This window comes from Clarias gariepinus, chromosome 4 (genome assembly GCF_024256425.1).
Source record: "Clarias gariepinus isolate MV-2021 ecotype Netherlands chromosome 4, CGAR_prim_01v2, whole genome shotgun sequence".
NCBI lineage: Eukaryota > Metazoa > Chordata > Actinopteri > Siluriformes > Clariidae > Clarias > Clarias gariepinus.
The window spans coordinates 3,559,792-3,572,274 of NC_071103.1; the positions used below are offsets into that span (position 1 = coordinate 3,559,792).

The following is a 12,483-nucleotide window of genomic DNA, read 5'->3' on the forward strand; positions in this document are numbered from 1 at the left end:
TAAAATTTATATAAAATTTTATATTGAAATAATAAAACTTTAAGGGGTTCATCTTTGTTACAGACAGCATGTACGTAGGCTTCAACCTGAAATAGTAATAATATAGCTGATCAGATTATTTTTAGCTTCAACCTTTTATTTATTTTTACAAACTCTTTTCCCGTGAACGACGCGTACTAACGCTAGTAGCTGAAATCTACTATGTTGCTTATCACTAAGGATCGTGGCTGGTCACAAACTGGTCGCCTTCTTTTGCCAAGACTTTTGGTTATTGAAGGCGAGATCGACAGTTTTGGTCACTCAAAGTAACTTGGCCACTCTTGAAAGAATTTGTCTTTTCATTACTTGAGGTAATTCGGTCACTTTTTTGTCATGGACTTTTCTAACTGAGAACTCTTTAGACTCCTCAAGGCACTACGTGTTTCAATAAAGATTTTGCTTGTTAAGGTAAAAGAGTATTTGATTTGTAGGAAGCAAACTGGTCACCTTTTATCAAGGACTGAAAATTCTTCTGGCTGCTAAAGGCACAGCAAGGGTTTTTTTTTATTCCTTCCTCTGCAAAAAAAGTGACCAGTGTACCTTATGTAATCAAAATCCTTTTCAGTCATATTCAGGTGTCTTTTTGCCAAGGATTTGGGTTATTTGAACTAAATTTTGGCCAAGGACATGTGCGTCCCCCCCGCCCTCGTCCCTAAGCCACCATGTCAGTGGTGTCACTTAAGTGGCTCTTAAAAATCAGTTCATGGGCTTTCACCTGATTGAAGAGAAATCAGTTGCCAGGTGACATGGATCGTCCTTTTTTCTTGACTGATGCTTGATTTTTGGTTGGACTGCATTTTGGTTACGGAGGATAAATTTTGTTGCCTTGTTAGCGAAGGTGGCTGAAGGTAACTGATTTTCTCCACACTGATGATGTTTTGTTATTAATGTTACGCTAAAGGCTCTTAGCCGAGGTAAATCAGTCAGCTAAAAAAAACCCCGCCCAAAAAAACCTATTGTAACCCTTAACCTTAAGAAAGCGAGTCGGGTGGAAACCTGTATGGCCATCCGTCATGAATCCGGCTAATATTTTCGGATTAGTTCACATAATACCGCTTTTTTTCAGGTGCGAACAGGTGCCAGCTCATCCTGTACCGTCTTTTTAAGGACATGTGCTGTGTTGCAGAAGCGTGCAACGTGTGGCTTCTCTCTCTCTCCATCTCTCTCTCTCTCTTGCGCTGCCCCTTTGTGGAAATTTTTTGGAGCCCCAGGCCCACGGAGTGTGCGGAGGAATGGATCTGTGAACCCACGCTCACATGCTTGAGCTCTTCTCCTCACTCGCCTCCCCCATCCTCTGGCTGATCTCCCAGCCTCTCTCTCTCCTTCTTTTTTTCCATGTTTATTCTTCCTGAACGAGGTAAGCTACCATCCAAACTTTTTTTTTTTTTTTTTTACACATTTTGACCATGTACGGCATAAACCTCTGAGCATCTGGTACCCTGTTCCTGTCACGATCCTTCCTGAGTCGTTCCGTTTTCAGTCACCTTGACACGTATGGTACGCGAAGGACGCGTTTAAGATTTACTACGAACCGTTCATGTTATGAAAGATGAAGCGACGGAGAAGGAGAGAGACAGAGAGAAGAGTCTGGATTATTATTTTTTTCCCTCTCACCCTCTCCTCCTCTCACAGCCTCCCACAGACATCCTCAAACCTATCATTTTCTCCGCAGTACAAGAGTTGCGCTGCTGAATTTCAAAGAGCCTCCTACGCCCGACACCACTACAGCAAGCATAATTACCGACGACTCCGAGCCCCATCCTTCTGCACTTTGCGCCGCTCGCGCGTACGCGCCTCCATAATCGTAACGGTCACGGCCATGAACGTTTTCGCTCCCAGACGTCCCCGTCTGACCGTGCGTGTCCCCACGAGAGTGTCGCCACTGACCGCTCTCCAGGGTCGAAATCAGTAATCACATGATCCGTCACTGTAGACGGTGGTGACACAGTGTAGCACATCATCACGTGTGGTGTGTATTTATGTGTTATTGTCAGAACAAAGCTCCTGCTTAATGCAGTCACATAAAAAAAAAACATGAAACTGGAGTGTTGATGTTGGATATCAGGTTTTTTTTTTTTTGGATGGATGTTTTCACGCATGTCCTTGCAATTCCTGCACAATCACTCTCTGGTCCCTTGGAAACAAGTCGGCCATTTTGATGCGTGTTGTCATGGTGATCCTGGCAGTGAGGAATGCTGGCAGCATTAAGCAAAAGGTTCACCTAAGTCTGAAAGTGTGTGTGAGTGTGTGTGTTTGCATCAGTTTGATAAGCCGATAATCCTGCAAAGGGATTCATTTTAATTCTAATGATATTCTAATGACTTGTGGACTCGAGGATGACATCCATCATCCAGTACTCTGAATCGAGCTCTCTCTCTCTCTCTCCATCTCCCTCTCTCCCAGACGTGCGTGATATAATATACGGCCAAAAGTATGTGGATGCCTGCTCCGCACACCCCTATCGCCAATCTTCTTTCCAACGCACAGGGCTGTCTCTGTATCCCCAGGCGTTACGCTTTCCCAATTTCTCATATTTAAAAAACAAAACGATTTGTCCTTTAGCGAGGCAACCAGCAAGTTCAAGCTTTGGCGCTCTACCCCGGGCTGATGTTTGGGTTGCCTGGACACCTAATTAGTTGTCTGAAAATGTCACCAATGCGCGATTTTAACCCCAACAAGCTAGTTAAATATTTGAGGGGATCCATACAGAGCAACAACGCTAGCCTTACTAATGACGACGATAATAATAAGAAAACAATTCGGATTCCCGGATGCCCAAAAGTCTGTTTAACAAAGGTGAGACAATTACTGAATTAATACGGACTATTGAGTTTATAAATAAGCGAGTGTGTGAATCTCCGAGAATAATAATACAATTATTTAAAAATATATTTCGTACATTTTTACATTTCCGCCATTTTGGCAGACGCCCTTATCCAGTTTTAACTCATTTTACATCTGAGCATTTAAGAGGTTAAGGGCCTCGCTCAAGGACCCAACAGTGGCGTTTGGGTTTGACCCCAGGACCTTCCGATCAGTAGACCAACGACTGAGCGAGGCCTGTGCCTGGTGTCGTGTTCATGAGAGTCTGACAAGGTCAGACTTTGCGAGGGGCGGCGGCGGTGGGTTCAGACGGCTAAAGCTCTAGGTTGTTGATCTGAGGATCTGCGTTTGAGCTCCTCCATCGGTGGGTTGCCACACCCTATTACCACACAGCTTCTGCATGCAGTGCCGGTACCGAATAAAATGAAAGGGTTCCATCAGAAAGGGAATCCGAATAAAAGTTGCATCTGGTTGTGATGGCGACCACTCGACAGGATTAATCGAAAGAAGGTGTTAGGTGTTTAACTGCGCAGTGAATGGGTTTCTCTAGAATTGGTGTCGTACTTCATTTTTCTTACTTGAATTCCTCCTTGATTCTAAAGGAACATACGGACCAGCTGGAGTGTGTCACGTTTAAACCAACGTTGGGCTTTCTCTGAATAAAATAAAATAAGAAAATGCTGTTCTTCGTGACGTATCGCGTAGCTGATGACGGAAGTGTGCCATATTCAAAGGGGAGAAGGAATAACGGGTTAAAGTCTGCAACTGTGACGCGATGTCGGAGGAAACGTGCGTGTGTTGGTGCTGACTCATGTTCCGAAAGCGCAGACTGTGTCACTTGAGTCACTTTGACACAGTCATCAATCGGTTCCACCACTAGTCTGACAGCAGCGGCCCTAATTGTGGCCCGTCGTACTCCAGGCCTAAATCTAGACCCCATATGGCGAGCGCAGACCAACAAGATGTAAAATTAGTTAAAACTGGATAAGGGCGTCTGCCAAAATGGCGGAAATGTAAAAATGTACGAAATATATTTTTAAATAATTGTATTATTATTCTCGGAGATTCACACACTCGCTTATTTATAAACTGTCAAATGCCTAAATGTAAACAAGAAACTGGGAACAGGAAGTGACCGGCAAATCGTTCTTGGACAGTCCAGGTCCATTCATCATGATGGCATACGTACGGGTGGACCTTTAAACTAATCCGAGCTCTGTGGCCTGGGAGGAGTGTTTGTGTGTGTGTGTTTGCGAGTAGGAGGAGCTTCTCTAAACGCTATCAAGCTGATCTGCTTAGGCACAAAATGGTAAAATACAACTTGTAATTATAAATAGTAGCTCGTGTGGAAGTATTGTATGTGACGTTAAGGATAAAATGCTTAATTAAAGATGAAGAAAATAAAAAAACAGATGTATCTGTGACGTCATGTGAATGTGTGATGTAAGCTTCTACAGGATGTGAAAAAATGAGAACGAGTTAATGCTAATAGAGAGTTAATTACGGTTTTCTCTCTCTCTTTTTCTCACGTTTAATTTCCAGTGTCACATGTCTAAAATGAAACCCGTTCCTCGACTCGATGACTGAGAGGGATGATGGTGAACAGACGTATGGAAATAATTTAATAATTTAAGGGGCGTTCGAGCGAACCCGGGACTTTCTCCTGCCTGACAGCGTAAAAGCAATTGACATTTACAGAAAACTTCAAACACAGTACGATGATGAGACTCTTAACTGCAGTAAAACATATGAACGGTGCAAATGTTTTATGAAGAAGGCTGTATGTCTGTGAGTGAAGATCCCAGCCGAGGTGGCTCAGGGCACACTGCAGTTGCTCCTATGGACATTCAACTTGAGGACGGGACACAATCAAAGCAGCACTTGCAGTCCCGACCTCGCTCCAAAACATTTCCACATGTTTGGGGTTTTAAAGGAGCTTCTGGGAGGCCAGTGAAGCTGGTAGTCTGACCATGGCTCTGAGAAAACTATCCAAGCACTAGTGAAACACTGGGATAAGAAGGGGATTATATAGATAAATAAAAGACAAATCAAATCAAATTTCTTGAATGTCACTCATAGAAGAGAGGCTATGCATGGTTAGGTCGGCAAAAAGTATATATGTTTTGAATTACATTCCAGGACTATACACTACGGTAGGTAAGAAAAAAAAAAAATTTTATTTTTTATACTTTATATAGAAAATCCAGGGGGGAAAAAAAGTAAAAAAAAAATATATATATATATATATATATATATATATTTCATCCAATCTTTTAGCCAACTCACACAGATCTATTCCCTAAAGCTTGTTAGAAATCTCTAGTCCTGGTGCGATTTTAACTCTCAGCCTCCGTCATACATCAAGGATTCCTCGCAGTCATGTGACTGCCCCCTGGTGGCCCTGCGCACGAGGCGCTTTCCAGCTAGAGGATTATGACTCTATAATCCATCAATTCTCGTCTTTCACCTCCTAATGAAATATCATTGCTCGCCCCAACCTCTTCATACAAGAGCTAAACGAATGACATTGCCTCCGACCTCCATATGCCTTTAAAAAAAAAAAAAAAAAAAAAGAGATGTTTTAAGCGAAAAGCGGCTTTAAATATCTGACCTTAATGAGTTCCTTTATGGAATGGTTTTAATTAGATTTGCTGGGCCAATAGTGTGCGCCGCTGCTTCCTGAAACACAAACACGCTCCCCGGGGAGAGCCAAGGAAGAATGATGGGAATGATTTTATAAAAAAAAAAAAAAGCTTCTATTCAGCCTGTGTAATTAAAACAGGTGGAAAATAAAGGAGTGTTTGTGCGTTTTTATTTCCCCGAGGCCAGAGCGCGGCGTCATTGTTTTTCGTGACGGGCGACCCAGGCGGCATCGGACGGCGTTTTAATGAAAAGACAAATGAGGCGGTGGAATCGTAATCGTACTTATTTTCAGGCATTTTAGCGAGGCAGGAGTAATTAACTCAGAAGGTTATGCGGAATGCGATTAGAGTTGCAAAGCCAAGCGCGTTTCTATACACACACCGAGAACGGGATGATGAACCAATCATGCCAAGTATGTGTCCGAGACAAACCTGGTGGCGGATAGAAATGATTAAGACGTGAAGGATACCTTTGTACGACAGTGCTGCAGCGTTTCCACAAAAGATCCCCTGTTTTGCAAGTTGGTCAAACGCAAAAGCGCGCGGCGGATACACGATACTTTAAAATCACACGGTAAATGTCAAGCAGCATTGCAGGCATGCTCAGACATGTAGAACCAGTTTCCCACTGGTTCCTGCTTGAGTAATCGGGCAGTCTCAAAGGAGCCTTATTTTTGCTCAAGGTGTAGGACGGCGTCTCTTCTTTTTCCGGTGCCAGTCTAGTAAATACGTAAATGAAGGACTGGCCTTTTTTTTTTTTTTACTCATTAGTGATTCGACTACAAGGAAAATACCTCCAGCTTTATCTCCATCGCTGCCGTGCTTTTTTTGTTGTTGGTTTCTTTGGATGCGCTTGTCTTCATCTTGACGTCGCTTGTTCTCTGGGGAAATGGGCCACCTGTGGATTTGCTCAGCTGGATGCCTGGCGTAGATCCACAAGCTGTTAGGATGCTTTCCTCTGCGGGAGTATAGCCGGGCCGTACAGTGATGCTGTGTTTCGGGGCCCGACGGCAACCCAAGGACGCACCCTACAACGAGGAGCAGCTGTTGATTCCCACGGACGTTACGCCGAAGTTTACGTCCAGTCCCGAATTTACACACTCAGGTTTGTTATACGGAGTTCAAACCTGTGTTGGGAGATATTAGTGGGACTATAAATAGTGTAACCATATAGTTACACTCTGTGTCATCATGGTCTCCTGGTGATCCCTAGACACCTCCGACCTAGAGGCTTGATCTTGGTGCTTGGTGAATGATGAACCTTAGGCTTTACATCTGGATCCTCCTTTAAAAGCCTAAATATCACCTTGCTGACCAGTTATTAAGGGACCCCCATCGAAAGTCTCCTGGGTTAGACTTCAGGCCCCCTGCGACCCTGACAATAAAGCAGTACAGACAACGAGTGAGAGAGTGAGTTACTAGGGTACAAGTCTCAGAATTATACAATATGCGATGCTAAGATTTTTTTTTAGATATTTAACGCTAGTATTGAATTTCCAACAACTATATATATATATATATATATATATATATATATATATAAATAATTATTATTCAATTTTTTTTTATTATATGAAAAATTTTAGCACATCACTTTGGGCAAGACGTGTACACAGTGTTTAAAGCTCATACTTGGATGTTAACGTCCATAACATTCCACCAGCAACCTGGTATGTCAGGAATTAAGCCAAGGTAGAGATAAGACAGGAGATAATGAGCCGCCTCGTAGTTTTGCGCATCATTCTCCAGACCGGTTGCTAATGTGATGTGAGTAGTTTGTGATGTGATGATTTTAAAATCCTGAGCTGTTTGAAGAGATTTTTCCTTGACTTTGTCTGAGATTTGTTTCCACCACCCTGCTTCACGCCTGTCAGATGGCGGACATTCTGTCACGCTGGAGTAAGATGGATTAGGCCACAGATTGTGTGGATCTGTAGGCCAGTTCTTCTCTTTTCTTTCTCCTTTGCCAGCTTGCCATGATTTCTGTTTGGCATGGGAACGAATCGGGCGATTTGAGAATTCATGGTGGCATTTGTCTGCGACGCACAGTCGACACGTGAAGCTCGCTCATTGTTTGTCGTCGCCATCACTCCTTTCTTCTATCTGCAAATGCTCAGAAAGCATTCATGAGATATTGACCAACCCCCCCACACACACAAAAATTTATTCACTCTTACTTGCTTCCTCACTCATTGTCTATACCACTTATTCTGTATACAGGGTCACAGGGGACTTGGAGCCTATCCCAGGAGACTTAGGGCTGGGGTCAGGATACACACTCACATGCTCATTCATACACCACAGGCAATTTGGGAACGCAAGTTAGCATAATCTGCATGTCTTTGGACTGTGGGAGGAAACCAGAGTACCTGGTGGAAACCCACCAAGCATGCGGAAAGAACATGCAAACTTCACACACACAGACCCCAGGTCAAGAATCGAACCTGTACCCTGAAGCTAAGCCACCATGCCACCGAAACATCAGTATCTGACAAAAATCTAAGTAACAAATACAGAAAAGTATTTATACGCCAGAAAGGAATGCAAGCCTGTTATGAAAGCTGTCACTTTTAGACTAAAACACAAAATGCTGGGTTTGAATTTTGATTGTACTTTTTTGTTTCATTTTTTTTTAGGTTTTATGTATAAAATTAAATATATTTAAAATATATACAGTATTGTGCAAAACAGTACAAAAACATTTAGATGAAAAAAAAAATAGATTTTACACCACAAAAATAATGGTTAAAGAAAAATGTGTGCCACAGAACAGGAATCAGCACATTATATAAGCGACCACTTTTCAGACAAAAGACAAAAAAAAAAATTATAGCTCCTGGCTTTTCCATGCAAAAAAGAAGCAGGTGCGACAGACGTCAGATAAACTGTGTGTGGTTCTGCAAGATGCTCTGTTACTTTTTAATGTTTTTTAATATCTTAAAAAACTGCATTAGGTCATCATTAGTGATGGTTGTTCAAGCATTCAGAACAAACTGAGGTTTGGAAGTGGACAGGAGGAGGAGTACTCTTGGACACCACTTGAGGGTGCTGTCCTCAACTGCATTGGAGATTAAGTTGAATTTCTAAACAAAATTAACTTTTTCTCTGATTGGTTGGATAAATTGGTTTACACTGGATTGGATGACCTTTTAGCTTATTATTGCTTTTTTTCTTTTTTTTACATTTGAGGTATAAGATCTACAAAAAAATAAAAGAATGTAGCAGGTAGTCTGACCGTGTGTAGTACAGTATATTATATATCTATTATGGGATCGAGAATGTATAGTAGGAGTTTTTTTATTCCTGTAGTCTGTAAGACGTTTCTCCTCCCTACTCACAAGCATGAACTCTTTCCTGTGCTATCCCTCACTTCAGATCCCCAAAACAAAGTCGCTCATCCAGCCCACCTGGACTGCACAAAGGTGGTCTTGTCCTGACAAATCTGATGTGATGTCTTATGATGTAGCCTAAAATTATCCAGACTTTCCTTTCTTTCTAATCTGGTCCTGGGAAAAGGAACCACTGTATCCCCCCCCCCCCGCCTCCCCATTTATAGTTAGACAAAAACATGTAATTTTAACCTGGGATAGAAAACCGAGGTAATCCGGGTACTTAAAGTGTTGGTGTTATTGCTGTAGTTCATATTCATATATTTTAGTCTACTTGCTCTGGAAATGCTTGAGGTGGGCAGTAATTCTTCTTTGACCTTTGTTACGTGGTAATCAAGAAGCTGCCCAGTATTGATCCTTGTATGCATGCCATGCACTGGAAAATATGAAGGAATGTACCTTCTGCTCCAAAAGCCAAGGTTTCTAATAGGAAAAGATGCAGCTTTTTGCTACTTACTAACACACTTACCACTGCAGTAAGTTTCCCCGTCTGAGATATTTATACCCCAACACTCCCAATCAGCTTATTTCACCTCAGGGTCAATACAATGAAAACAGAAGAAGATCGCTGGCTCGTCTTATTTACATCGGTAGCTTTTAGGGGGTTGTTAGAGCTGTTAGTGATTTCATGCTGAAGCTTGTCTGAACGCATTTTTTTCTACCCTTTTCTCGCATGCCAGACGTGAAGGATTATGGCTGTGTTTGGAATGTGGCCTCGAGGTGAACGTCTCTGAGCAGCTATGGGCTGATTTGTGTTAGAGAGTGAGAGAGAGTGAGTGAGAGAGGGGGGGCTATTGCGAGACTGAACTTGTGGAGGTGTGCAGACATTTGCAGTGTGAGCTACAGACCTGATTCTACAAGAATTCAGTTGCGTCCCCGGTCTTGCCCTTTTTGAACGGGAGTTTTGGAGGCGGAGAGGAGGGCGGGAAAACATTTAGAGGCCAAACCCAGTGAAGCAGAGGAGGAGGAGGACAGCAGAAGAAGGAGGAACAGAGACGCATCCTGCGGCAGAGGAGGAGGACAGAAGTCGAGCAGGGAGTCAGCAGGTGGTGCCACCTGAGCGGCACGGGTGGGCTGGGAAAAAAGTGGGAGGAGGTTGGAAGAGCCAGGAATGAGGACAGACCGGTTTCCTGCACTTCTGCAGGACTGCTCCAAGTTTAGGATCCCTATAGAGGATTTTGATTCAGCCTCAGTCGAGAGAGTACCATGGATTAGGGACTTGAGCACTGCTACTATCACGGGCTGCATACCTGAAAAGGAATACCATAATGGAGAGTCCACCACAGAAAGCCCTCTGGTGGTCCTGCGAAGGTCTACCCCTGGGGTGCGACACGTTGACGGTAGCAGGAAGACGGTGAGCATGTATGGCTCCCTGGATGAGCCCCAAAAACAGCGAATCACACCTGTGGGTCTGGAGCACAGGTCACAGAGACCTCGCAGCGTGTGCATGCTGGCTGCGTCTCAGGCAAGCAGTGTGCTTGTGACTAATTCCTCCTCAGCCAAAACGGGTGACGTTGACAAAATTTATCAGCGTAGACGTAGACGAGCAATTGATGGCCTCAAACAAGACATGCCTCCATCTTTTCGGCTGCCCCCACACCCTCAACAGGAGGTCCTACTGCGTCGACCTCTACAGGCAACTGGAAGACCTCGGCCTGTTAGCATGACAGTTCTAGAGCTGAAGGAGTCTAGTAGATCACAAGATGAACTAGCTAACCGTACTTTCAGTGATGCCGCAAGCTTGCCTCGCTCCGGTTTTCGATGGAGACTCTTCGGCCGACAGGCCCAGGACAAGGAGGCGGCAATCGTAACGGCACCTGTCCCCAGCAAACCAGAGAGGCCAAAGAAAAGGTTTAGCTCTCTGAGAAGGAGCCTTAGCCTTAGACTCAAGCGGAATTGTAATCAACCTGAGGAAGAGGGTGTTCGAGAAAGAACATGGACGGCGACTGCGAGAGATGATGTTGCGCGCTCTAACCGACCCTTCTCTTATCTGACCGGCAGGACGTTGTCTCCTGCTTATGGACATAGTGAGGACAAGAAATGCAAGCAGTTAATCGAGTTCCAAACCAGAGGGAAAGTCTCGGTAATCGAGGCCCCTTTATCCCCACCGAAACTCACCAAGCCCCCCACAGCGGTGTCTTCAGAGCAGAGTTTTTGGCAGCTCATCGCTAGTCGCTTTAAAAGAAAAGGCAACAAATCTGAGGCTTGCTCTGAAAGCCAACTATCTGGCAGTGATCCCCCAGTCAGGAATAAAAAGCTGCAGCCGGTTACCATAGAGACACTAAAGGGCATTGATTCCAGCAAAGGTCAAGGTAAGTTTGGTGTGTGTGTGTGGGTATGTAAAAGCTCTGCACCCATCCAACCCATGCAGTTTCCCATCTCCAAAGAGAACAAACCTTCGAGTTTCAAAGAAACGTGAAATATTCAGGAAAAATAAAAAAAAATGGCTTTAGGGGTTTGATGTATTATTCACAACTGTAATTAGATGAGATTTGTCTAAGCAGGTTCACGTTACAATTTCCCTAAACTAAACTTGTGCACAAATTTAATGAGGATTTAAAAAAAAAAAAAGGAATATCTTCATCGCTGATTTAGGAAAAGTCTTGACATCAGGATTAGTAGAGATAAAAGGACGAAAAAAGAAAGAATGAATAAGTAATGAGAAAAGGACTAGGGGGGAGTATTCATTTTAAACGGGTTCTTCTTTTGTAAGGTTTGTTGATAAAAAGAGTGAGCTTGGTATTGTATCTCTTGATGGGGTTTTCAGTAGAGAGAAAAGCGTTTGTTATAAACGCCATGTTTACTAAGCTATTTCGTCATTTTTTTAAATGTAAAGCGAGCTGCATCTTCTGTAACTATTTCTTTATACATTTTATAGAGACGTTGTTCAAACATTCGGTATGCAGTCATGTCTACATTATCTACGCTATACCCAGTGTACATAATATTCATAACATTTTCTTTTCAAAATAACATCTATTATTTGGATAAAAGCCAGCTGCATTAGAGGCTAAACTCTGTTTTAGTCCCAGGCTCTTGCTTCTCCCTTCATTTAGAAGGCGTGTTGCGTTTTCCAGGCAGCAGGCCGTGAATCGTGTGTTATCAACATGAGTCACGTTGCTGTAAATACATTCCGATACACACGCATTCATGCCACAGTGACATATTCTCCCGCCTAAAAATACCCTCCGTCTTCAGTGTCTATCTGTTTCACCTGAAAAAAGGCGTGTTGAACGAGCGTGGCTGTGCTCAACATAAGAGCATAAACATTACTCAGATTCTCGAGTCTCGTTTAATCAGTTATGTTTCAGTATATCAGTAATGCTGTTTATCATGAACATGTCCTTGAACTTGCATTCGCGTTCCTGTTCAATTTCTGCTACTTAGCACGTAAAACACATTTGAGCCAAAGTGGCCCACTTTCGCAATTTTTGCCTGCTGTCACTATAGAGACCGTCCTGACTGAGATTTTGCCCCAGCTTGAGAATGCGTTGAGCCAGCAATCAGTGCTAAGCTAAGGTGTGTTCGCTTTAAAGGCAGGGCCCTACATGCCTGTCCTGGCTTGCCTGCTGATTGACAACACCCCAGTT

At 43.4% G+C, this 12,483-nt stretch overlaps 1 protein-coding gene across 2 annotated transcripts in view; it reads left to right on the forward strand.

Annotated features, from left to right (window-relative positions):
* Window positions 1–12,483, forward strand: part of agap3 (ArfGAP with GTPase domain, ankyrin repeat and PH domain 3) — a 128,129-nt gene that overhangs the window by 40,936 nt on the left and 74,710 nt on the right. The window contains exon 1 of one of the 2 annotated variants that reach the window (XM_053494234.1): window positions 9,921–11,205. The exons of the other annotated variant lie outside the window; for it this stretch is intronic. Coding sequence (XP_053350209.1) covers window positions 10,005–11,205 — 1,201 coding nt within the window. The 5' untranslated portion in view covers window positions 9,921–10,004. Of the gene's footprint in view, window positions 1–9,920; window positions 11,206–12,483 lie in introns of those variants that run through there. 2 annotated transcript variants of the gene reach the window in all.